A 24297-nucleotide genomic window follows, 5' to 3' on the forward strand; every position below is an offset into this window, starting at 1 on the left:
TGTCACAGTGATAGTGATACAAATCTAATACAGACTCCAAAACAATGAGCAACACAGAACATTTAGGAAGAGTTGACAGGTGTGTGTAGTATATCATAAATATACTGGCACTCCGTGAGGAGGGTGCCAGAATGCTTCGAGCCCTGGTGGGCAACAAATATTTTTGGTGTGATCCTGAAATATGAATATGTAGATAGGTGTCCTTTACATCTACTGATACCATCCAATCTCCTGGATCTACTGCAGCAATCAGTAAGCTCAGTGATTCCATCCGGAACGTCTGAACTCTGAGAAACCTTTTGACCCTTTTTAGGTCCAACACTGCTCTAAAGGTGCCGTGTTTCTTTTGGACCAGGATTATTAAATACATTCCAAGTCCTCTCTGATGCCAAGGCACCATTCTTATAGCAGCCTTTAACAGATCGCTTACACTTTGCCTGAGGGCTCGAGCTGCTGCTATATTTTTCTTAATCTTTGAAGTGTGAAAACTGCTTTTCTCTAGGTGTTCCCTGAATGAGGAAAGAACCTGTGTTGATAATACAGGGGACCTAACCATCTGTGATTGATTGAGCCCATGTTTCCCAAAAATATTGCAGTCTTCCTCCCACGATTGTTGGATGGGCTCCCCTTTAGTTCATTTGGACCTACAGTACGCGAGGATCCACGTCCCTTTGAAGCACGAAAGAAAAAAAAAAACTGTCCATGCCGGTGATATTGGAAAAGTTCTTCGCAGCGCTGAAGTCTCTGAAGCCATTCTTTCATTTTGCCCAGATGGTCCCGCAAATCGTCTTACTTTTCTTTCTTGTGGAAGAACAAATACTTTTGCCCCCCAGGGGCTCTCGATTACCGTATCTAGCTTCTGCCTGAAGAGTAGATTACCTTAAAAAGAAAATCAGAGATCGATTCCTCAAAGACCAACCAGGGTCATAGCCACAAGGCTTTTCTTTCTGATACTGATAAGGCCATGGATCTGGCCGTCAGCCTTACGGAATCCAGCAATGAAACCTGTAACTACCCTTCTCTGCCAGCGCGTTAAATGATCGATGCTCGCTTAATGCATTTCTCCAGAGCTTCAATGCTGCTAATCCACAATTTTATTGCTCTTGAAAGAGCGGTGATTGTTGTCGTCTGTCTGCAGGCACCTTCTGCTGCCACAAATGACGTTCTCGCTGCACTCTCCATGCATCTATTCATTGGATCGCGAAATGATGCTGCATCGTCTACCAGCAACATCATTCTCCTGGCGAATCTGCCAATAGCTGGGTGGGATTCAACATTTTTAGCAACAGGTTCTCTCTCACGGGGGGGGGGGGGGGGAGGGAGAGAAAGCCTGGGGGGAGGGGGAGATCGTACCGCCCTTTTATAGTGAAAACTGAAAAATAACAATATTTGATTGAAATTGAAATAAATTATTTATTTGCCTTTCGGAAAATATTTACATATTGCTACTTGATTGTCTACCGTTTCTTTTGTCCAGGGCAGAGACAGACCAGGGAGGGTAGAGAGAATCCTTCTCACACCTCCCCCAGTCCCTCATCTCTCGCCCATACAAACGTAGAAGAGTACTTTTACTCTACGTCTCGGGCACTTAGCCCGTTCCCACATAAACGTGGTACTTCCCTTCAAGAGGCAAAAACAGTCCCGTATCTACAATGCGACATATTCATACTTAATCTGTAAGAAGAATCCAAAGACCATCTCATCAGCTGCTAGCTACTCTGCATCGCCAGTGTCCAGCATGTAAGAGTGTCTCTAGATTTATTCTCTCCTCTTTAAACTGCTTTCTGTTTGACCTGAATTGGTGTCATCGCTGCTGGATACACACACCACAATAGCAAATTAAGTGTCATTGGTTAGGTCCAAAATGCACACATAGGCCTGACGTCTCAGTGCCCACGGGGACCTTCTTCAGGGGTTCCCTATTCCCTGTAATCCTCCACTCTTACACCATACGGTATAATTCGCTCCTCTCATGCATTTCCACTACTTTCATACGCGCACAAACACACCATACTTGTATGATCCACTCATGCATACACTATACAGGTAGAATTCACCACTTTTAGATACAGGGTGCTGGTGTGTAAAACACAACTCGTTTTTTGTTCAACTTCACCAAATATCACTCATTTCACCAATTGGATCTTAACTATGGTATGGACCAGTGGTTTGCAACTTTTTTTGGTTAAGGAACCCTATATAGTGAAATTCTGGAGAACCCCATACTCTCTCTCTAATAGCGATCAGATGCATTGTAAGTAACCCCAACCCTCTCTAATAGTGCAAAAAGAAAAAAAAAAAGTTAGAAGCGCAGTCAAAATGGGGCAGTGGTCAAACTAAACACCTTTATTAAAAATCGTGTCCCAGGGATCACCCTATAGGACAACAAAAAATGATAAACAATGTATTAACAATAATGTTGGAAATAAAACTGTGCAGATGAAGCTGTTGTGCAATTGCACTCAATGGGTCTCCAAGGGGTTAAAAACGGGAGAATCCCGGTGGAAAGTCAGAGTCCTGCAAGCTGTGCGCTGCCCGGGCAGATGTTGATATAGAGGGGTACCCCAGGGCTGAGCCAATGCTCGATATGCTCACCCTGTATCCACTGCTGGTCCGTGGGGGTCCGATGGCTTTCTCCAATCACGCTGCACAGGTACACGATAACACGCAGCCCTCCGGGTGTCCGGGTCTGATGTCACTTCCGGCTGTGACGCACAGAGACCCTTCCCGGTAGTCTCTGGGCTGCGTCCGTCAACTCTGATCCTCCTCCACAGTGGTGGTGGCCGATGAACAGGCAAACAAGCCTGAAACAGGTGCTGCTGGCTGGAGCCCAATGTGTGATGTTGCTTACTCCGCTCCGCTGCACTGAATGAGAGCAAAAACCCTATGATCCTCCTCCTACGCGTTTCACCATTAGATGGCTTCGTCAGGGATATCACAGCACCAGTCCCATACTAATTTATAGTCTTGCTGATTGCAATAGATCAATTGATCCACATTAAACTTTAATTTGATTTTTAATAAAGGTGTTTAGTTTGACCACTACCCCATTTTGACTGCGCTTCTAACTTTTTTTTTCTTTTTGCTGTAACGTTCTCATTATGGACTGGGGTTCCCTATATTAAGAAGCTGCGTCATTTATTGGGTTGTGGCTCTCTTATACATCTATTCCTGTTAGCAAGACACTATACGCGCCGGACTGGTTCATGTCACATGTTTTTTTGTTTCATTATTTATAGCCTCTATTCATAGTTACATCTTATTTGGCGCATTTTACTTTTTTTTTTTTTTTTTTTTTAAATTGTTTGCTCTCTAATAGTGCGCCTGAGATCAGATGCATTGTAAAACCACGTATTCTAGGATTGGCCACCTGTGCTTAAGCAGGGATATCCTTAAAACGTGACCTGTTGGTGGCCCTTGAGGACTGGAGTTGGCTACCCCTGATCTATTGTATCATGTTAAAAGATTTACACTGTAAATATAGACGAAACGCAGCAGTTACCCTCATGAACTTTATTGAGACCTAATACATTACATTTTCTACACGATTCAGATGTTTCTCTCCCCCTCCCCCCACCCAGAGACGGTCAGCATTGATAGGTCAAGGTGAGGGCTGGACCCAGGAGCTTAACCCTTTAGCTGCCAGAGGGGCCTGCAATGCGTTACGAAAGGGAAAGAGCAAACGTTCAGGTTTCAAATCCAGTCCAGGTTTTTCCAGTCGCCCATTTAGTCACTGCTGAGAGTGTCACAGCGAATCACCAGGCCACTTTAGCTCCAGATCCGCTCTTGGTGTATGATGAGCTCAGGTCAAGAGTGCAATAGTGAGGACCCTTGAAAAATATATATTCTTAACCCCTTTTAGTGCTGGAGTGTCTCTTCAGCGCTGAAAGGGTCTAATTTCCGTGAGAAATCATAAAAAATTTAAAAAAGGTGTTACGTAGACATACTGAATTCTTCATGGAAGGATTAAAAATGAACCGGTGTTGACCACACTGGAGCATTGGGGGGGAGGGGGGGGGGGAATATCTGTAACCGTTCCAATAGAGGCTGCAAACAAGCATGGGTTTAAAGGTGAAAGTGCTAAAGGGTTAAGCGATCATCATGTCAGTCTGGGTGCTGGAGAGAGAGGGAGGACGCCCATCACAGACCAATTCTCTCCTTCACTTGGTGATCTGGTGGATGGCGTGGGCGAGGTACCCGACATTGCCCGAAGTTACTCCCGCGACGGAAATACGACCATCCTTGGTCATGTAGATGGAGAATTCCTTGATGATGGATTCCACCTTCGAGAGAGGAGGGACAAAAGATTACAAAATGGAGACGAAGAGCTCAGGAAAAAGTGCTCCGTTATGGCAAAACGTTGCAATTGTTCAGCTACTTAAAGAGAGTGGAGAGGCAGTGGTCCGATGGTAGAGACTATTTCCTTTGATACGCGGAAGAGCATCATTTTTCAACTCCAGGGACCACTGGTTCCCGAGATACATACCTGTAAAAGGTAACGCTGGTACCATCCCCACCAGGGGAAACAAAATGGAGGATATCATCCATTGCTGCATCCAATCAGCCCACAAAAGCAGGTTTTTTTTTTTTTTTAAATACGCTGCAGTACCAGTGCTACCTTTCCCAGTACGGGTCTCGGTAACCAGGGGTTGGACTGCTCCATTACACAGGAGAATTTTATTAGTTTCCCACTGCCTGCTCCTTGTGAAAGCCCCTTCAGTTTTTGGTGCCTGAAGCATAGTTATATATCATTACTCTGCCGAGCAGGATTTCATGGGGTCTGTATACTGTTTAAGGTGCAGCATTCTCAGCACTATAGAAGAATAAAGTTATTATTACTACTTAAATAGTTTGGTCCATAGCAACCTTTATCAAGCCCATTGTAGACAATAAAGTATATAGTGTTTCATGGAGTACGACAGGTGACAATGGGTTCAGTTTGGGTGACAAAAAAGGGACATAAGGTGTGGTTACAAAGGGACAGTGACACGGGGAATCCGTTGTCAGTGGGACATGGGGTAGATGGAATTGGGTCAGGAGATTGCCAGATTGGCATTGGGTGTGATGTCAGAAAGCAGCATCTGGCGTGGTAATAATAGGCTAACAGGGTACAGGGGCCTTAACTCCGCCTGCATGGCACAGCCATTTAGGTACAATCAGGGCAACAGTCCCTCCCTCCTCGCCCCCTGACCTGCTCTGGACGCAGGCCTGTGAAGCAGAACATGCCGATCTGGTCACTAATATGCTGCCAGTTGTGGATGGAGCCTTCCTTCTTCAGGTTGGACACCAGCTGCTCTCTCATGCTGATGATACGGTTGGCCATGCCCTTCACCTCCTGCAGCCTGCGGGGACACCATTAAGCACACATCACCATTCATCTTATACTATATTAGTGAAAGCACTGTATGTTTGCCTGCCTGCCTGGATGTCCGGTGTCCCTAGGGGAAATCTCATTGGTCCCTTGGCCCGCCCGCCCGCCCCCGCACACCTCTCATTGGCCTGAGGCGGAGTGACGGGCCAAAGGACACACAGGGAGCACACACACACACAGGGAACACAGGGACACACACACACACAGGGAACACAGGGACACACACACACAGGGGGGGACACACACACACAGGGACACACACACACAGGGACACACACACACACACACACACACAGGGACACACACACACACACACACACAGGGACACACACACACACAGTGACACACACACACACACACACACTGTTACATACATTAGCGGGGCTCACAGTGTTAGCAGCACCCGCGCGCACCTCCTCCTCTCCCCGTGTCTTCACCCCGACCCCCCCCTCCCCCGGCGCCGCTACAGTCAGCGGGACACACACACTATTATTACCCCTTCAGCGCCCCCCCCCCCACCCACCCACTCAGTGTCAGCGGCCGTGCGAGACCCCCCCCTCTATATCTACCACCTCTCCCCCCCCCCACACATATACATGCCCCCCCTCCCCGGCGCTACAACTCACCCCTCCCCGGCGGGGGAACAGCCAGTGGCCAGGCAGGCTGCCTCGCGGCGCCGAGTGCCCAAGATGGCGGCGCCCGGGACACAGCGGGGGAGCGGCCGCCTCAGATCCACGTGGGACCTGCCGGATGGGTGAGTGAGCGGCCTTCACCTCCCCTCCACCCCCCTTTCACCTCCCCTCCTCCCCCCCCCCTCCCCTCCAGTGTCAGTGTCTCCCCGATACACCCCCCCCCCCCCCCGGCGCCGCTACAGTCAGCGGGGGAGCGAGCGAGCGCCCGGGACACAGCGGGAGAGCGGCCACAACACGCTGCCTCCCGCCTCAGATCCACGTGGGACCTGCCGGACGGGTGACTGAGCGGCCTTCACCTCCCCTCACCCCCCATCACCTCCCCTCACCCCCTTTCACCTCCCCTCACTCCACTTCTCCCTTTCACCTCCCCATTTACCTCCCCCCCTCCACCCCCCCTTCACCTCCCCTCCACCCCCCCCTTCACCTCCCTTCCACCCCCCCCTTCACCTCCCTTCCACCCCCCCCCTTCACCTCCCTTCCACCCCCCCCCTTCACCTCCCTTCCACCCCCCCTCCACACCCCCCCCTTCACCTCCCCTTCACCTCCCCTCCACCCCCCCCTTCACCTCCCCTCCACCCCCCCAGCTAGTAATATATACAAGTTTGGATCATCAGATACCCAGCAGGAATTCAAGTCTCGGCACAGAAGATATTTTTTGAAGAGTTCAGAATTTATGCTGTATCGTGCGAGACGGTACAAATAAGACTCGGGAACATAATAGAACGCATCATGTGGGGTCATCATCCACATAATTCAGTTACTTAATACCCACTGCTTTATGCAAACTCTACTTTAAAATTGTGTGTAGATGTGTGTATAAACAGGTATGGTTTATTTTAGTGTCTTCATCATTACGATTGGAAGCCAACGACAAGCCTGACAAACTCATCAATTCTTTTTCCTGTATCTTCAGGTAAACACTGATCATGGTTATCTTGATGAAGGCCTCCCCCAATGATCTTCCACGTACTACTGTTTGCTGCCCCTCTTCTCCACGTTGCCCCAACAAATTTTCTGATTTCATCCTCCCATCTTACTTTTGGGTATCTATTGTCTTTAAAATCTCCCTCAGAATCCAGTGAAGCACCATCTTTGTCGAACGATGGCAATGTCTTCTTGCAATTAGGTCTGGCCCACTGCCATTTAAATTTCTCAACCCATGTGACGACACAGGGTTGCTTGGTTTCTAACCCATTCTTCAACTCTACTTTTGTTACGCGCACACCGCCTTTTATTGTTGATCCAGCATGTACCTGGAATCATTGGGATGGCCTTCATTCAGCAGTGGATGGACAATGGCTGAAGGTGTGTGTAAATATATATATATATATATATATTTATTTATATTTACCCACCATAACCTTAATAATTGTGGTGAATACCTAGTCTAGTCTCAAACCTGTATAGACAGCAACCAACCTCACACTGATGATACCCATCAAGGTTGAAACATGTCTGTGAGTGGGTTTACTGGCTTTGCATCTCATCCCAGCCTCTGTCTAAAAGCTGTGTTTAAAACAGTATGCATTGGCTTGAGGATTGGCTTGTGTAATACGAGCTTGAGACAAAAGGTGGCACTGTGTGCTCATTTGCATGTCATTTCCCAGAATCCCTTGCTGCAGTGGAAACGCTGTGTGCTGGGCGATAATGGGGAAAGATAGGGTTGCAGACCTGTCTAAGACATGCAAATGAACATACAGTAATATTTACAGTTGACACACACACACACACACGCTCTTCCAATATGGGGCTGTATAAACATATCTGTTTCTCACCACTCGGTGCGCAGGTCAGGCTGGGTCAGTATAGATGCTGCTATCCGTGCCCCATTGAGAGGAGGGTTGGAATACATGGGACGGATAAGAATTTTTAACTGGGACTCCACTCTCTTGGCTTCTTCAACGTCGCTGCAGACCACTGTGAAGGCCCCAACACGTTCACCTAAAGAGAGAAGGACGCAGTCCAATGATCGGCCAGGACACAAGTGGGACACCACTACAAGACAACACAATCTGTAGAAACCAAGAGGGGCCTGCGACACCAACTGTACTCTACAGCGTCTCCAAAAATAGAGGTTTCATGCAAAGCTTCCCCCGAAACAGTGTCATCTAAACATCAGGGACACATCGCATGTGGACTTCAGAGCTGCAGGGGAAGGGGGCTGGCTTCCCAAAAACAGAGACGGGGGGGGAAAAGAAAAGGAAGAGCAAAGAAAATAAAAAATAGAAATAAGTTAAGAAAAAGAAAACTGAAAGAAAAATTAAGAAGGAACGAGATGGAGAGAAGAGATTACAAGGTGGGAGTGGGGAATATAGCCAATAATCCCCCTCCCCAAAAGGAGCAGCGAATTTGATTCCCTAAGCTCCAATACAGACTGCCGCACCGCGCTGTTGACTAATGCAGTTTACACAGGATCACGGTGCATTTTCCCCATATCGGAGCGAACGATTCTCCTTCATAGGTTGATTATTTTGGTTTCTGCGTCCCGGAGCGCTCCTCACCGTACATCCCCATGTTCTTGGCGTAGGACTGGGACACGAAGACGTTCAGCCCCTGCTGGATGAAGTAGCGCACGGCCCAGGCGTCCCGGTCGGTGTCTCCGCTGGCGAACCCTTGATAAGCCATGTCAAAGAACGGGAAGAGGCTGCGACTCTGGTGCAAAGAGGCAGCGGCATCAGTGGTGAATGGTGGGGAAAAAAAATCAACTCATGTCAGATCACATCAACTACACCATGTACAGAACACACACATCCCATGTGTACACACACACACAATTATATGTATACTGTGAGAGTCACTATATAAGCCAGATAAAGATGCAGTGTGTGCGTGCTTTCCAGCATGTAGGAGGTTAAACTCCTCTGGAGAAGCTAGCTGCAGCTAATTACCGAAGACAGAACTACTGACTGAAAAGAGGTTTAAAAGGCAGTCAGTCAGCTGCCAGCTGAGAGAGACTTTGCACAAGCAGGAAGGACACTGGTTGGAACGGCTCCCCAGTCCTGCTGGACCCGCACCCAGGAAGAGAGACTCCCCTGAAACTGAACGAGCCTGCTGGGTGCGGGGCTTGTCTTGGGACAGACAAGACACAGATAAAGACCATTTATTATTTTATGTTGTATGCTTGTTCCAGACCGGAGTGTATTGTTTAAAAAGGGAAACTGTCTTAGCCAGCAAGTGTTAGTCAAACACTGTTGTGTAGTTAAGTCTCCAAAAGCAGAGTAGGTTTTTATTTTATGATTGGGTTTGCCTTAAAAAAAAATAAAAAAAAAATAAAGGTACAGTGTGCCTATTTGTTAATGATGTGGAAAATAAAGCACTGAAGGTTAATGCCTAAAACATACAGTGTGTGGACGCTTGCTGACCCTACCGTGAGGGCGTCCTGCCACAATACACACACAATGTATTTATTGTACACAAATCCAAACCTATTATATACACATTCAATAGAGGAACAAAGTTCATCAATAGTGCTCAAAATGACTATAGAGAAATGGTTATAATAATGTCCATATAGACTTTCTTGATTGAAGATGGAGTAATGCAGGCGTCTGGTATAAATGTGAGTAATGGGTATATAGGTGAGCGTTGTGTATAAGACATATATATTGAAGTCCTAGGGGTGCTGTGAATGGAGAATGATTAGCTCCACCACATCACTCCTAATGAGGACAATGTCACACACGCTTGCAACCACCTTAGTAGTATACCTTCCAATATAAAATAAAGCGTAAAACTCACATGAAAAAAGCCTGTCTTCTTCTTGTTGGCGGCGTGCATACGTGATAGCAGTAGATAGATGAGTATTCTGCAGGTGGCAGTGTGTCAGGGCACAGCCATGAATGATCAGGATGACAGCTTGTGGTTAAAAAGTATTCTTTATTAGGACACCATGGTGCAGACAAAAAAAATTGAGGGTAGCTCTTACGCGTTTCACGCCTAATTGAGATTCTCTGACGAAGCGCCAATTAGGCGTAAAACGCGTAAGAGCTACCCCCCATTTTTTTGTCTGCACCATGGTGTCCGAATAAAGAATACTTTTTAACCACAAGCTGTCATCCTGATCATTCATGGCTGTGCCCTGACACACTGCCCCCTGCAGAATACTCATCTATTATATAGACACACACACACACACACACACACTTTAAGGGAGGTGGGGGGGTGGACACAAACACCAGGTGCACACATTACAGAAGCTACTATATGCACACCCCTAGTACCCCAATACATCTGTATAAAAGTAATGTTGTACAATATGCACGGTGCGCACACTTACAATTGGCTTACTTGCATAGTACCTTAAAGCAATGAGGCACTCTGGAAGTTGAGCAAACAATAGCGCATGTAGTTATATTACCCCAAACTTGGTCTCTCTCTGGTCTGTTCACACAAGATTTCCTACCTTGACCAGGGCTGCCAGTTCCTTCCACTGCTCTTGTTTGGGGTCCACACCTGTGGGGTTGTGAGCGCAGGCGTGGAACAGAATAATGCTCTGCTCCGGGATTTTCTAAGCAGGAGAGAAGACAAAGGCCCAGATTAATCGCGCCATGCCATAAAACGCCTCCATGTGCGACAAAGTGGTTAAAAAAAATGCTCTGAAAATCCTTGGAGACAGGGAGAAGATTACGCACGGCTTTGCAAACCCTGTATGCAGGGAGAGAGCACGTCACGCACGGCTCTGCAAACCCTGTATGCAGGGAGAAAGCGCGTTACACACTGCTCTGCAAACCCTGTATGCAGGGAGAGAGCGCGTTACACACCGTTACGCAAACCCTGTATGCAGGGAGAGAGCGCGTTACACACTGCTCTGCAAACCCTGTATGCAGGGAGAGAGCACGTCACGCACGGCTCTGCAAACCCTGTATGCAGGGAGAGAGCGCGTTAGACACTGCTCTGCAAACCCTGTATGCAGGGAGAGAGCGCGTTACACACTGCTCTGCAAACCCTGTATGCAGGGAGAGAGCGCGTTACACACTGCTCTGCAAACCCTGTATGCAGGGAGAGAGCGTGTTACACACGGCTCTGCAAACCCTGTATGCAGGGAGAGAGCGCGTTACACACTGCTCTGCAAACCCTGTATGCAGGGAGAGAGCGCGCTACACACCGTTCCGCAAACCCTGTATGCAGGGAGAGAGCGCGTACACTGCTCTGCAAACCCTGTATGCAGGGAGAGAGCGCGTTACACACTGCTCTGCAAACCCTGTGTGCAGGGAGAGAGCGCGTTACACACGGCTCTGCAAACCCTGTATGCAGGGAGAGAGCGCGTTACACACTGTTCTGCAAACCCTGTATGCAGGGAGAGAGCGCGTTACACACTGCTCTGCAAACCCTGTGTGCAGGGAGAGAGCGCGTTACACACTGTTCTGCAAACCCTGTATGCAGGGAGAGAGCGCGTTACACACTGCTCTGCAAACCCTGTATGCAGGGAGAGAGCGTGTTACACACTGTTCCGCAAACCCTGTATGCAGGGAGAGAGCGCGTTACACACGGCTCTGCAAACCCTGTATGCAGGGAGAGAGCGCGTTACACACCGTTCCGCAAACCCTGTATGCAGGGATAGAGCGCGTTACACACTGTTCCGCAAACCCTGTATGCAGGGAGAGAGCGCGTTACACACGGCTCTGCAAACCCTGTATGCAGGGAGAGAGCGCGTTACACACCGTTCCGCAAACCCTGTATGCAGGGAGAGAGCGCGTTACACACTGCTCTGCAAACCCTGTATGCAGGGAGAGAGCGCGTTACACACTGTTCCGCAAACCCTGTATGCAGGGAGAGAGCGCGTTACACACTGTTCCGCAAACCCTGTATGCAGGGAGAGAGCGCGTTACACACTGCTCTGCAAACCCTGTATGCAGGGAGCGCGTTACACACTGCTCTGCAAACCCTGTATGCAGGGAGAGAGCGCTTTACACACTGCTCTGCAAACCCTGTATGCAGGGAGAGAGCGCATTACACACTGTTCCACAAACCCTGTATGCAGGGAGAGAGCGCGTTACACACTGCTCTGCAAACCCTGTATGCAGGGAGAGAGCGCGTTACACACTGCTCTGCAAACCCTGTATGCAGGGAGAGAGCGTGTTACACACTGTTCCGCAAACCCTGTATGCAGGGAGAGAGCGCGTACACTGCTCTGCAAACCCTGTATGCAGGGAGAGAGCGCGTTACACACTGTTCCGCAAACCCTGTATGCAGGGAGAGCGCATTACACACTGTTCTGCAAACCCTGTATGCAGGGAGAGAGCGCGTTACACACGGTTCTGCAAACCCTGTAATAAACCTTTTCATATGGTGCTTTTCTCCCAACGGGACTCAGAGCGCTTCACAATTACAGTATAGCACGCTGTACGCAGCATATAGGATTGTTACAGACAGTCCCTGCCCAGCTGAGTTTACAATCTATGTTTTTTGGTGTCTGAGGCACAGGGAGATAAAGTGACGTGCCCAAGGTCACAAAGACCAGGCTCCCCTGCTTCAAACTCTGTGTCGCTGCTATCAGACTCTGTGTCATTACTCACTGAGCCGCTCCTCCACCCTACACACGGCTGTGCACTAATTCCTGTAGACGTGGAGAGCATTACACACTACTGTGCTAGTGTCTGCAGGAGGCTAAGGGTTAGGATGGCTCTCTCTAAGGAGGAGTGTCTTACAGAGATATCATCCAGGGCTCCAGCAAAATCAAATCCACACGTTTTTGGATCGTAATACCGATAACCCTTCAGCTCCATTCCGGCGTCACGGAATATTGGGGTGTGGTTACCCCAGGATGGTTTGGGCAGGTAAACATCGCGACTGTTCTTGTGGAATCTTTGCTGCAATGAAAAGCATCATACAGAAGGATCAATTAAATCGCCAGTACACAGACTGACCACACGGGGTCACCGTCACTCTGATTTCTATTCTGTGGGAATAAAGGGGAGATATTTATACACTTTTATTAAAGGGGCAGAAGACACGTCATGTGTATACTGTATTTACACTTTTCTGAAGAGTTCAAAGTACAGTCTATTTTTTTAGCTCTAGTTTCAACTGTATTTTGTGGCTGCTAATCCCCTCTCACTTAATCCAAGAGTTTTAATAGAGAAGAGGAGACCTTTCTGATAGCACCCTTTGTAGCCTCCATGCAATAACAGGTCTGTGCTGCCTGGTGGAGTTGCTAAAGTGACCAAAAACAGCAGGAGTGGCCATGTGAACACACTACTGCAGGCATCGGGCCTTTTAAAATAAAAATGTAAAAAAATAGCTACAAATAAATAAAATAGGTTGGTAACTTGCTTTATAAAGGGGTGACATAGGGTGCCAACTTCTATTGAAGGCTAACCAGGAGATACACTTTTTTTACATTTAGATTTTTCTTATATATTTATTTCTCTTACCTTCGGCTGCAAATCCCGTCAGCATGACGCCCTTTGCCATGACAACGAGACGCTCCGTTACATCACATTGGCATGACAAGGGGACGCCTTATAGCGTCGAGGTGTCACGTGACGCCACGGCAACATGAAGCTACGGAGCGTCTTGTCACAGCGTCCCGTGACGCCGGTTTCCCCGACATCACGTAGCGTCCTGTTCTCATGGCAACGCGGCGCCATGACGTAGTGCGGCGATATTGGACTTTATTTGCAGTGGGAGATGCCGGGAGAATGCCGACGCCACCGGGAGATTTACGAGTTAAACCCGGAAATACGCGGTGACCCCAATACCATACAAGTAGTTTATGCACCTCAAAAACCAGAAGCCCCTCCCCCAAAAAAACAAACATTTTAGTGAGGCAATCAACCAAACTATAATAACCCCAATGCAGGCGTTGGCGTATGTCCGTAACGTACCAGGAAGCTGGCTCCAACACGTAGAGATCCGGTCCCCGAGATGGTCTGCACGGTGATATACTGCGGGCAGAGAGATTGGTCAGGACTCTAACTCAGAACCTGCGGCCTAGAAGGAATGACTTGGATGTAGATCTCGCCGCGCTGCGCAGGAGCTGGGCCGCCACCAAGAGATAGCCCATTGTATCAACTGGTGGCAATTACCGCTATCCAGCTGCAGCACGCCGCAATAAAACAACGCCAGCAATCCCTGCGAGGGTCACAGAGCACCAATGACGTGCTGATGTGGTCAGTTACTCCTAGGACCGCAATGTATTAATGGCAATGATATGTTTATGGGGACGGATGCCAACATCTGACACCTGGAAGTATTTCAAGTTAGTTTGTAAACATGGTGAGCTTGAGACTTGTCATGCAAGAGTCTCAAGAGTTTGCACAGGCAACGCCTCCTCTCTCCCCCTCCCCTTATTGGCTTTTTGATAAGGACAGGAGGCAATAAAGGAAAATAAAAATACTGTTCCAAATCTTTGCTATTAGCACATTTATACGTGTTTAAAGGAAGCCAATTAGACCATTGCATTCTTTACAGAAGGTTGTTTTGTGGCCAGTTACGTGGAATTGCACCTTTTCGATACAGGGGTGCGCAAACTGGGGGGCGCGGCGGTTGCAGGGGGGGGGGGGCGCGGCGGTTGCAGAGGCGGGGGGGCGCGGCGGCTGGAGAGGGGCACGGCGGTTGCAGAGGCCCCGCACTCTTCCCCCAAGGCATTTAAATTCAAGCCAGGGGATCGCGTGAGGCCTCTGCAACTTCCCTTACCTTGTTTTTGGTGACGCGTCACCATGGCAACGTGGCTTCATTTGACGCCGAGAGCCGGAGACAATATAAGGGGGCCACAAGCAGGGAGGGGGCGCAGCATGGAAAGATTGCACACCCCTGCTTTAGAAGACGTGAGGCAGAGGGAAGACTACATGTATACAGTGTCTTAGGCCGCGCTTATAGTGCCGGCGACGTCACGCTGCGGTCGCTGGAAAAATCAAATTGAGATGACTTCCAGCGATTGCGACCAAGCTGTCGCGCCGCTCCTAATATAAGCGCACGCGGCGGCGGCAATGCATTTGTTTTGATACGACGTCGCGTGGCTGTCGCCGGCACTATAAGTGCGGCCTTCAGGCGATTGCTGGGTCACGTAGAGCGAGAGAAGTTGCGTTGCTGCCAACTAATATCCCCACCTTTGCCCAAAGGATATTGAGAACACGGAAGCAGCTTCAAACAAATGTGTCCCTTTGTAAGAGCGTACACGCCCCCTCTCTTTATAAGAGCAATTCCTCCTAGGGCCAAGGTGATCTAGTGACATGTTTAAGAGGTGTCACCTGGGTGATTATGTACTAAAATCTGACATGTATTTGTCATTTATTAAAGTGAGACTTGGGAGGAGTTTGATTTCCTCTGGCTGCTCCCTTCTGTGTGATGTCACAGTGACATCACTGAACCAGAGTCCCACCTCCCCTTATCGGGTCCCTGATAAGGACGGAGTGGATAAGGGGGAAAAAACAAAAAAAAACACACTTTAATGACAAACACTTCAGTTCCGACTATGTGGGATTGAACCTCGAAGCCCCATATTCTCACCCGTCCACTCTGAATAATCTCACTGTTCTCGCCAAGTGCCAGCTGAGCCGATGCCCGGGTGAATTCTGCCAGGCCACCGATGGGGAGGTATTCCTTGTCCAGGTGTTTGGCTGCCATTTGGGCCTCAGCCTGAGGAGAGAGAGGTAGTGTGAGTGCACAAGAGGGGCAGCAGGGAGGTGTTACTAGCACAGTTGGTGTTCCTGAGCTTATTGATGTTCTACAACATACGTGGCCAACTCCAGTCCTGCAGGGCCAGCAACAGACCAGGTTTTAATGATCTCTCTGCTTCAGCACAGGTGGCTCAATTAGTGGCTCACGCAATGACTGCGCAACCTGTGCTGAAGCAGGGATAGCCTTAAAACCTGACCTGTTGGGGGCCCTGGTGGGCTGGCGTTGACCTTACCTGCTCTACAATCTACAGGTTCTGTCAGCGCCCTCGGTCTGGGATCGGCTGAGCAAGCCTCGGCAGGTCTTTAGCATGGAAAGAGTTCAGCCAAATTATCTCCCTCTGCCACCAGCAATGACGCAATGCTCTGCAGGTCGACCCAGCGGGGCGAGCGGAAGCGGTGATAAGTTGTCAGCAAATCTGCTGCAGATATTTGATCCAAAGCTTAAACAAACACCTTTATTGGGAAATAATAAAAAAACGTTTCAAGGGGCAGTCCCAAATAACCCCATTCCCCAGTGTCACCTGTTAAATCATTTGCTAAATAGCAGACAGACAGGACAGACAGGACAGACAGGACAGACAGGACAATCTCCAATGCCACCAAACCCATTACACAAACCCCTCTCACAGACAGGTAAACCCATTTATGCATATGTGGATTTTAGACCAAACACCCTATATCTGTGTTTCCCAACTGCAGTCCTCAGGGAACCCCAACAGGTCAGGTCTTAAGGATATCCCTGCTCCAGCACAGGTCAATCAGCGGCTCAGTCATTTTGACTGAGCTACCTGTGCTGGAGCAGGGATATCCTTAAGACCTGACCTGTTGGGGTTCCCTGAGGACTGCAGTTGGGAAACACTGTGATAAGTTAATATGGCACATGGCACCCCACACATCTTATTAGGTTTTAGATATTAAACTTGTATTGTTCCAACAAAATGTCTTGCTGGACCCCTTGGTAGAGATAGGGTTAAAAAGCAACTGAACCAATTAGCCCAGCAGTGGCCCAACTCCAGCCCTCAAGGGCCACCAACAGGCCAGGTTTTAAGGATATCCCTGCTTCAGCACAGGTGGCTCAGTCAACTGCATTATCCCTGCATTAGCCCATCTCCCTCAAAATCACCGCGACTTGAATTCATTTAAAGCTAGGAGGACCCTGCAGGGCATTTCTGAGCCTTAAAAACGGTTTACGTCAATATTTATCCAACGTGGGTAACAGGAGATTGTACCGTGAGCGTGCGAGGAGCATTAGAAATGGGACCATGTTCTCTCTTTGCAAAGCCTCCGGGAGACTAGTGGTTAAAGGTTTCATCAGCAACATGGCACTGCCGGCTGCCCCTCCCATAAACCCGGCCAATCACTTGCATTTTCAGAATTGCAATAGGAGCACTGTTTCACAGGTCAGACAAGGTAATGACAGAGGCATGATCCACACACGTGACAGAGGCATGACCCACACACGTGACAGAGGCATGATCCACACACATCCCATGACAGAGCGTGTAAAGCGCATTCACACTTATTGGGGCCAAAAAGATCCATTTTTTTGTGCAATGTTATTGATAACAACTTTACTGGCGAAGACCCATTACATATAGTTACATAGTAGATGAGGGTGAAAAAAAAAAGACACGTCCATCAAATTCAGCCTGCGATAAATTTAGACAGATACTTTATCCTATATCCGTACTTCTAGTATATTGATCCAGAGGAAGGCAAACAAAAAACTCCAGTGACATAACATCTAATGATATCTCCTGCGGTGCATCTCATTCATAGGTATGCGTTCACATGCCAGAAAAAATAAACAGGTTGTGAAATGAACTTGTTATTACATGTTTGGGGAATTTTGCCATTTCATGATAGATGAAGAGAGACGAAATTTCAAAAGCAAACATTTGCGGAAATATTTATATATATTTTTTCTTGTCGCCGATTTCTCGTCTCTTCAAATTAGGTTTGCGGAAAACGGGATGTCATTTATTTACCGGGAATTTAGCTTTTATGGTTTTGGGAGTTGGGTTGTGTGTGCCGAAAGCTGAACAAATGTATTGAAAATCCAGAATTATATAATAAAAAAATTAAAAAAAATAAATAAAAAAGTGTGTTGAACAAAAAAGTGTATTTGGCATATGTTGCACGAGTCCCTAAAAGCTGTTCCACCCCGTTATAATTACCAGAGTTAAATTCGCCGACAAAGATTGTGGGTAATGTTATGCACATTTTACGATTCCATTTTAAAACATGGATGCCTCCCTGGAGCATTTTACCTGTTGAATTATACAGCTTCAATGTTAAAAATCCAGTTTATCCCCCATTACATTGCCAAGTTTGCACTTTTTTGTACCTCTGATAAAGGAACAGAAATATACAATCTAAATAACACTGGTATAACCTCATTGTTGAACAAACCGGTCCTAAAAAAATAAGGGGGACGGGGAACCATGCTATTTGTATCTGTGAACTGCACCCAGTTCGCTAGATACTAACCAGTTTAGTTTCCTGTGTACACCTTTCTGGATTTTCAAAGATGGCGCCTACGGCCAAACCAATAGAAAGCCACATCACACCTCCCACCCCCACAAGACACACCCTCAATGACTTTGCAGATTCCTATTGGCCCAAAGGACCAGAAGGCTTTTCAGCCATTTTGATTTCCCGCACCCCTAAAAAACAAGAGGAGATTGCTGCTTTTGCTCCCTGAACACGAACTGAAGCTGTATCCGCTCGGCCTCACCTTGCGCACGCTGCTGAGCACAAAGGGCTTCCCTTTGTCGTCCCGATACGCCCCTACGCCCAGGTTCATCTTCTTTGGGTTAGTGTCGCGCTTGTAAGCCTCTGTCACTCCCAGGATGGGGTCAGGAGGTCCCATCTCCACATGGGACCACCAGGAGCTGAGAGACAGACGGGGATATAGGAAAGAGAGTTACAACATGAAAGAGCAAAGAAAACGATTATCAGAGGTGGCGATGCTCTGCACATGGCTGTGATATTCTGCAGAACTGTAGACATTTAGGGTTACACAGGGTTACCCGCCACGGCCCTTAGTTAATATGCTATGAAGCTGCTTTTCGGTGTTAGAGAAGATTTATGGGATTACGCATTAAACTGAGATACTGTCCATCAGGGCACTATCGCATAGAAACTTCCAGTGGCCTCAGTGGGAGTGTCCGTGCACTTGTGCCCTGTTTGGCACCATCACATTTTAATGGGTAAGGCCCCATTATTTAATCCCACTCTTCTTAATGGAGCAAAACTCTTCTCCGCTCATTAAATAGGGAACACCTTAAAGCTATTAAGGCGTCCAAAAGGGAGCGTTTACCCTACCGTTGCAATGCGCTGCAGCAGGTGTGTGTCAGACACACGGGTCTCCCAGCACAGGGCGCGTAATGTCAGGGACACGGGTCTCCCAGCACAGGGCGTGTAATGTCAGGGACACGCGTCTCCCAGCACAGGGCGTGTAATGTCAGGGACACGCGTCTCCCAGCACAGGGCGTGTAATGTCAGGGACACGCGTCTCCCAGCACAGGGCGTGTAATGTCAGGGACACGCGTCTCCCAGCACAGGGCGTGTAATGTCAGGGACACGCGTCTCCCAGCACAGGGCGTGTAATGTCAGGGACACGCGTCTCCCAGCACAGCGCGTGTAATGTCAGGGACACGCGTCTCCCAGCACAGGGCGCGTAATGTCAGGGACACGCGTCTCCCAGCACAGGGCGTGTAATGTCAGGGACACGCGTCTCCCAGCACAGGGCGTGTAATGTCAGGGACACGCGTCTCCCAGCACAGGGCGCGTAATGTCAGGGACACGCGTCTCCCAGCACAGGGCGCGTAATGTCAGGGACACACAAGGTGGACTATAAATAGGAGCTATCAGTAACCCACGGCCTAAAATAGTCTCATCCCCAGACTGCACAAGGGGGCCATGAACACAATGCCATGAAAAACACAGGGGGTTACAGAGGATTTCTTAAAGGACCAATTTAAAGATTGCTTTGTGATGTGGGGTCAAGAACACGCATGCACACGCTCCGGACGCATGCACACGCTCCGGACGCATGCACACGCTCCGGACGCATGCACACGCTCCGGCTGGGTTAGCTGGAGTTCACATAATGGCGGTGTTCAAAACTCTCGCTCCCTGTGGACCAATAGGAAGCCGTGACGACATCCCTTACAGCTTCCTATTGGCCAGCGTAACCGGGAGCTTTAAACAACGCGGATATACCAGCGCCCCCGTCGGTAGTCTGTATCTCGGGAAGCAGGGGATCCCGGCAGCTGAAATTAATGGGGTTCAGCTCCAGAGACCCCCTGCTTCAATCCTATGTAAAATAATCGAAATAATTTTTTTTAATTAAAAAGCAGCACTTGGATTGCTTCTGTAATACAAGAAGTGTGCGCTGGTTTATACTTTAACTACAGGTATCTACCAGCCAAACTGGGTGCTCCTCAATTCTGACCTGGTTTTGGAGTGCAATACTTATGTTGAGAAGTGTCCGTGTCGCTGTCCGTGTGTGTGTGTGTGAGTGAATGCAGCCTTGAGGGTTCGCAACTTCACACACAGGTGTGCAACACGTACATGCAAATAGAAGGTATTATCCCTCGGTGCAGGGAAAACAATATACGGTAGTGTATGTTGGACCAGATGCATCAAACTCACATTTTACTCTTTAAAATAGGAGCACATCCCATCTATGTCCCGAGGATCTTCCTAGAGATCTTGTGCAGATCCCTCTCTCAGCAGCTGTCTGCAAACAGATAGGCTTACCATACCCCTAACGTTACCAGCGCAAGTCTCATCCTCCTTTTCTTTATTAAAAAAAAAAAAAAAGATGTACACTATTTTTTGCCAATCCTGTATTTTGAGGTAATATCCCTGGGACGATCAAGAAGGTCCCTTGGGCATAGATGGGATAGAAAATATGCTCCTATAAAGAGAGTTAAATGGAAGTGTAACCCCTAATAACGGATACATCTGGTCAAACATACGGTATACAGTTCTCTCCGATTCCTGCGCTGAGAGACACTGGGACACACACGAGCACACGCCTGCTTACAATGGGAACTAGTTATTTCCACAGGTGGTGATGCGCGGGCAGCACAGTTATCAACACACTGACATTATGGGGAGCAGGGGGTGGGAAAGAAGCTACAATCCACACCAGCAACATCTTCAGTGCGGGACCAATGATGTTGCGGCTTCCTATTGGCCTGCGGTATTTGGCCGCCATTTTGATTTCCCAAATAAGCAGCAACTAAAACTATATGTGCTAAAAAAAAATCCTGATTTTCTTAATCTCCAGCTTCTGAGGTTACCACAATAACCTTAAGACTGCGTCGGGCTCCGGGGAGAGCTGCATTTTATCCACCCGGACCGTTTATATTTTCAACAACTTCCACCTACTAAGCGGAGCATCAGACTGTAAAAATAAAAACCACGCCGGGACAGGCAAGGGGAGATCTCTTGAAGGAAGTACAGATGCTCTGGCACCTCACTGCGCACCCGCCACGGGGACTAGGTGAGCGGTTTAAAATAAAGAAATATCTACATTTATTAAAGCGCGTCAAGTCTCTTTGGACTAAAATTTAAGATAAGAGATATAGAGAACTTTAAAAATAAAAATGGTGTCAAAAATCCCCATTTCTTTTGAAGTAGAAAGTTGGAAAACTTTAAAAAGCAGCAGCACTTTAGGCAGGTAAAATAAAACAGGATAAGTTGTACTCTGCCCCGCATAGCACCATCACAGCGCGACCGTTACCCGACGCACACACGCAGATCTGCACATGCAAACAGCACTCGTGTGTACAAAGATACACGTAGACCCACACTATCTTATTGTTAGATTGTAAGCCCTATAGTCTCAGCTCGTCTTAAAAAACAACAGGCAATGCCCCTTAAATACTAGTTTTGGAGTCCCTGGAACAAAAACGCGTTGATTTCAGCTCCGGGGTACCCCCCAACTCCCCCTCGTAAGGCGATACCGGTAGCAGCGCCGGCTGGGTACAAAAAAAATGTCTGCTTATAGCTCTTGTGGGCCAACAGGGAGCTGTGACATCATCCCCTGCAGCTTCCTATTGGCCCACGTGACGCGGGACCTTTAAACAGCAGTGAGATACCGGCATCACCTTCCCGATGGAAATCTCTACGGAAGCAGGGGGTCCTTGGGGGTGAAATCATCACGGTTAAGCTCTGTAGACCCCCTGGCTTCCCACCTAGGGAGTGGGGGTTATTTTTAGGCAATGATCCTTTAAAATCTATTTACTCTTTTAGTTGTACAATGTTATTTTGCTTCCGCTGTCACGTTGTACTTCGCTGCGGAATACGTTGGTGCCATGCAAAAGACTTTGTTTGCATGGGTGCTACACAGCTGCAGGATTTTGCATCCCCCACCCTGAGTGTTTATAAAGTAATCTTGTTACTGATCACCAAGATTGGCTCTTACACGTGAAAAAATAAATCCATTAGCACGAGATCACTAGACTGAAGCCAATATAGGAGCATTAACGAAGCACCCCGTGCAGTTCGAATCCACTCCTGATTTTGTAGCTCCCTTCCCCGGCCTATTTACGATTTAAAGTAACTGGGAACCCCCCCCCTCCAAAACTAGAGGCGCTATCGGGTCCCTCAGAAAAGCCCGGCCTGAAGCATGAAAAGGGGTTTACTGGGATCAATGAGTGACTTCACTAGTGTCCAGCCCGCTGCACCGCTAGGACAGATTGCTACAGACTTAACCCCTTTGCTGCTGGTGGTCTATGAAATGCATTGCTGAGGTCAGGAATTGATTAACCCCTTCAGTGTCAGATTGGGGGGCGGCTGAGCAATGCGTTGCGGGCACTCAAAGGGTTAAGTCACGGTACAGGGATGGCAATCTGGACCAGGTTGTGTTTATACCCACTAACAGGTTATGGGTGCCCGTGCAATTAAAACCGGCACCCTCTGTCACCTTCAAATGCCCTTGTGAACACCATGAAATGGATCAGACCCCACTGCCATTACAGGGTTAAACACCAACATGACACCTTGCTAGACCATGGGTTATCCTTTTTTGGGGCGAGAGCAGATTTAGGAGGTCATATAACCCTTAAAGTGCCGGCACCCTTCCACCCCAATGTATAAAGGTCAATAATAAGACACTTCAGTAACCTTTGGATCAGGGGTGGGCAACTCCAGTCTTCAAGTGCCACCAACAGGTTAGGTTTTCTGGATATCCCTGCTTCAGCACAGGTTGCTCAGTCCCTGCTTCAGCACAGGTGTCTCAGTCTTCAACTGAACCTCCGATTGAGCTACCTGTGCAGAAGCTGGAATATCCTGAAAACCTGACCTGTTGGTAGCCCTTGAGGACTGGAGCTGCCCACCCCTGGTTTTGATGCTAGTGGACACCTTTACGGACTTCTCATATTGCCGTGTTAAGAGGTAGCTCCGCAACGCATTGCTGGCCCATCTGGCCGTGACAGGGTTAATAACCTCACACAGAGGTACATGAGGGGTTAGGCTACCTCCAGCACTCTGCTTCACTGCAACACACTCACTCTAACCCCTTCCCATTGCTATTAAATAGCTGAAGGTCAAAGCAGCGTCACAATGACCCAGTCCTGGTTTCGCGTTCCCGCTTGGCTGCAGACTCTGCTGGCACTGAAGGGGTTACATTTAGGCACAGTCACCCTCCTCCCCCCAAGAGTCCCCTTAACCCCTCCTTAGCCAGCGTATTGCTTTGGCCGGTTCCATAACCAGAGCATCGTTTTAACCCCTTCCCTGCCAGCAACTTGCTGGCAGCTGAGGGGGTTAAGGTTACAACCCCAGAACATGCTGCCGTCGTCACCCACCCAAGGAGGCAGGAAGGGGTTAAACACACACGTCCCCATGGTTACTGGTCTCTGTTAACCCCTGCAGTGCTGGGCATGCATGGTTCTTCCTGGCAGCAAAGGGGGGGTCAACGTATCGACAGCAACCCAACTCCTGCAGTGCACAAGTGGGCCCTAAAATAGATCAGCGGTGTCAGCCCAGCATACAAGGGGTTAACCACCACCCCCCATGCACGTACCTGGCTCTGCCTTGCAGGGCCACCATGCAGGGCTGGTAGCGAGCCACTCCGGCCAGCAGCCTGGACTTCAGCAGGGCCATGTTAGCAGGAGGGGAGAGAGGCGCAGGAGTGACACCCGGGGGGGAACAGACAGTATGAGACGGTGACACCGCCGCACACACCCCCTGCCCTTCACCCAGCCATAGAAGGCGAGACACCCAGCGCTGCGCGCACAGCGCCACCGTGCGGCTTGGAGGAATGCCTGCAGCTCACCGATCGGTGCAATCCCACGTGGGCAGAATTCACACTTTTTTTTTTTTGTTTGTGTGTGTGGTCAATAATTGGTGTCACTAAACAATGCTAACCGTGTTCATAGCAAAGATTTGGCATCTTTCTTTTTTTTTGGTGGGGACGTTAATCACAGATTGAATTTGACACCTGCATGGGGAAGTGTTTGTCTATCAATCGTCTGGCTGCGCTTATAGTGCCGGCGACAGGGACGTCGGGTCAAAACAAATGCATTGCCGCCGTCGTGTGCGCTTATAGTATGACGCACAGATTATAACGCGATGTAGCGAATGCTGCGTCACTTTT

General features: G+C 48.6%; 1 protein-coding gene across 1 annotated transcript; it reads right to left on the reverse strand.

Moving 5' to 3' along the window:
• Positions 1 to 3498: 3498 nt before the first annotated feature.
• Positions 3499 to 23903, reverse strand: GOT2 (glutamic-oxaloacetic transaminase 2). The gene is made up of 10 exons (XM_075576570.1): positions 23725 to 23903; positions 18421 to 18577; positions 15514 to 15642; positions 13890 to 13949; positions 12711 to 12872; positions 10466 to 10570; positions 8565 to 8715; positions 7839 to 8004; positions 5192 to 5342; positions 3499 to 4283 (listed from the first exon to the last, which is right to left on the reverse strand). The coding sequence occupies exons 1-10, from the start codon at positions 23802 to 23804 to the stop codon at positions 4161 to 4163; spliced, it is 1284 nt and encodes a 427-aa protein (XP_075432685.1). The 5' UTR covers positions 23805 to 23903; the 3' UTR covers positions 3499 to 4160.
• Positions 23904 to 24297: the final 394 nt, after the last annotated feature.

This window comes from Ascaphus truei, chromosome 19 (assembly GCF_040206685.1).
Source record: "Ascaphus truei isolate aAscTru1 chromosome 19, aAscTru1.hap1, whole genome shotgun sequence".
Lineage (NCBI taxonomy): Eukaryota > Metazoa > Chordata > Amphibia > Anura > Ascaphidae > Ascaphus > Ascaphus truei.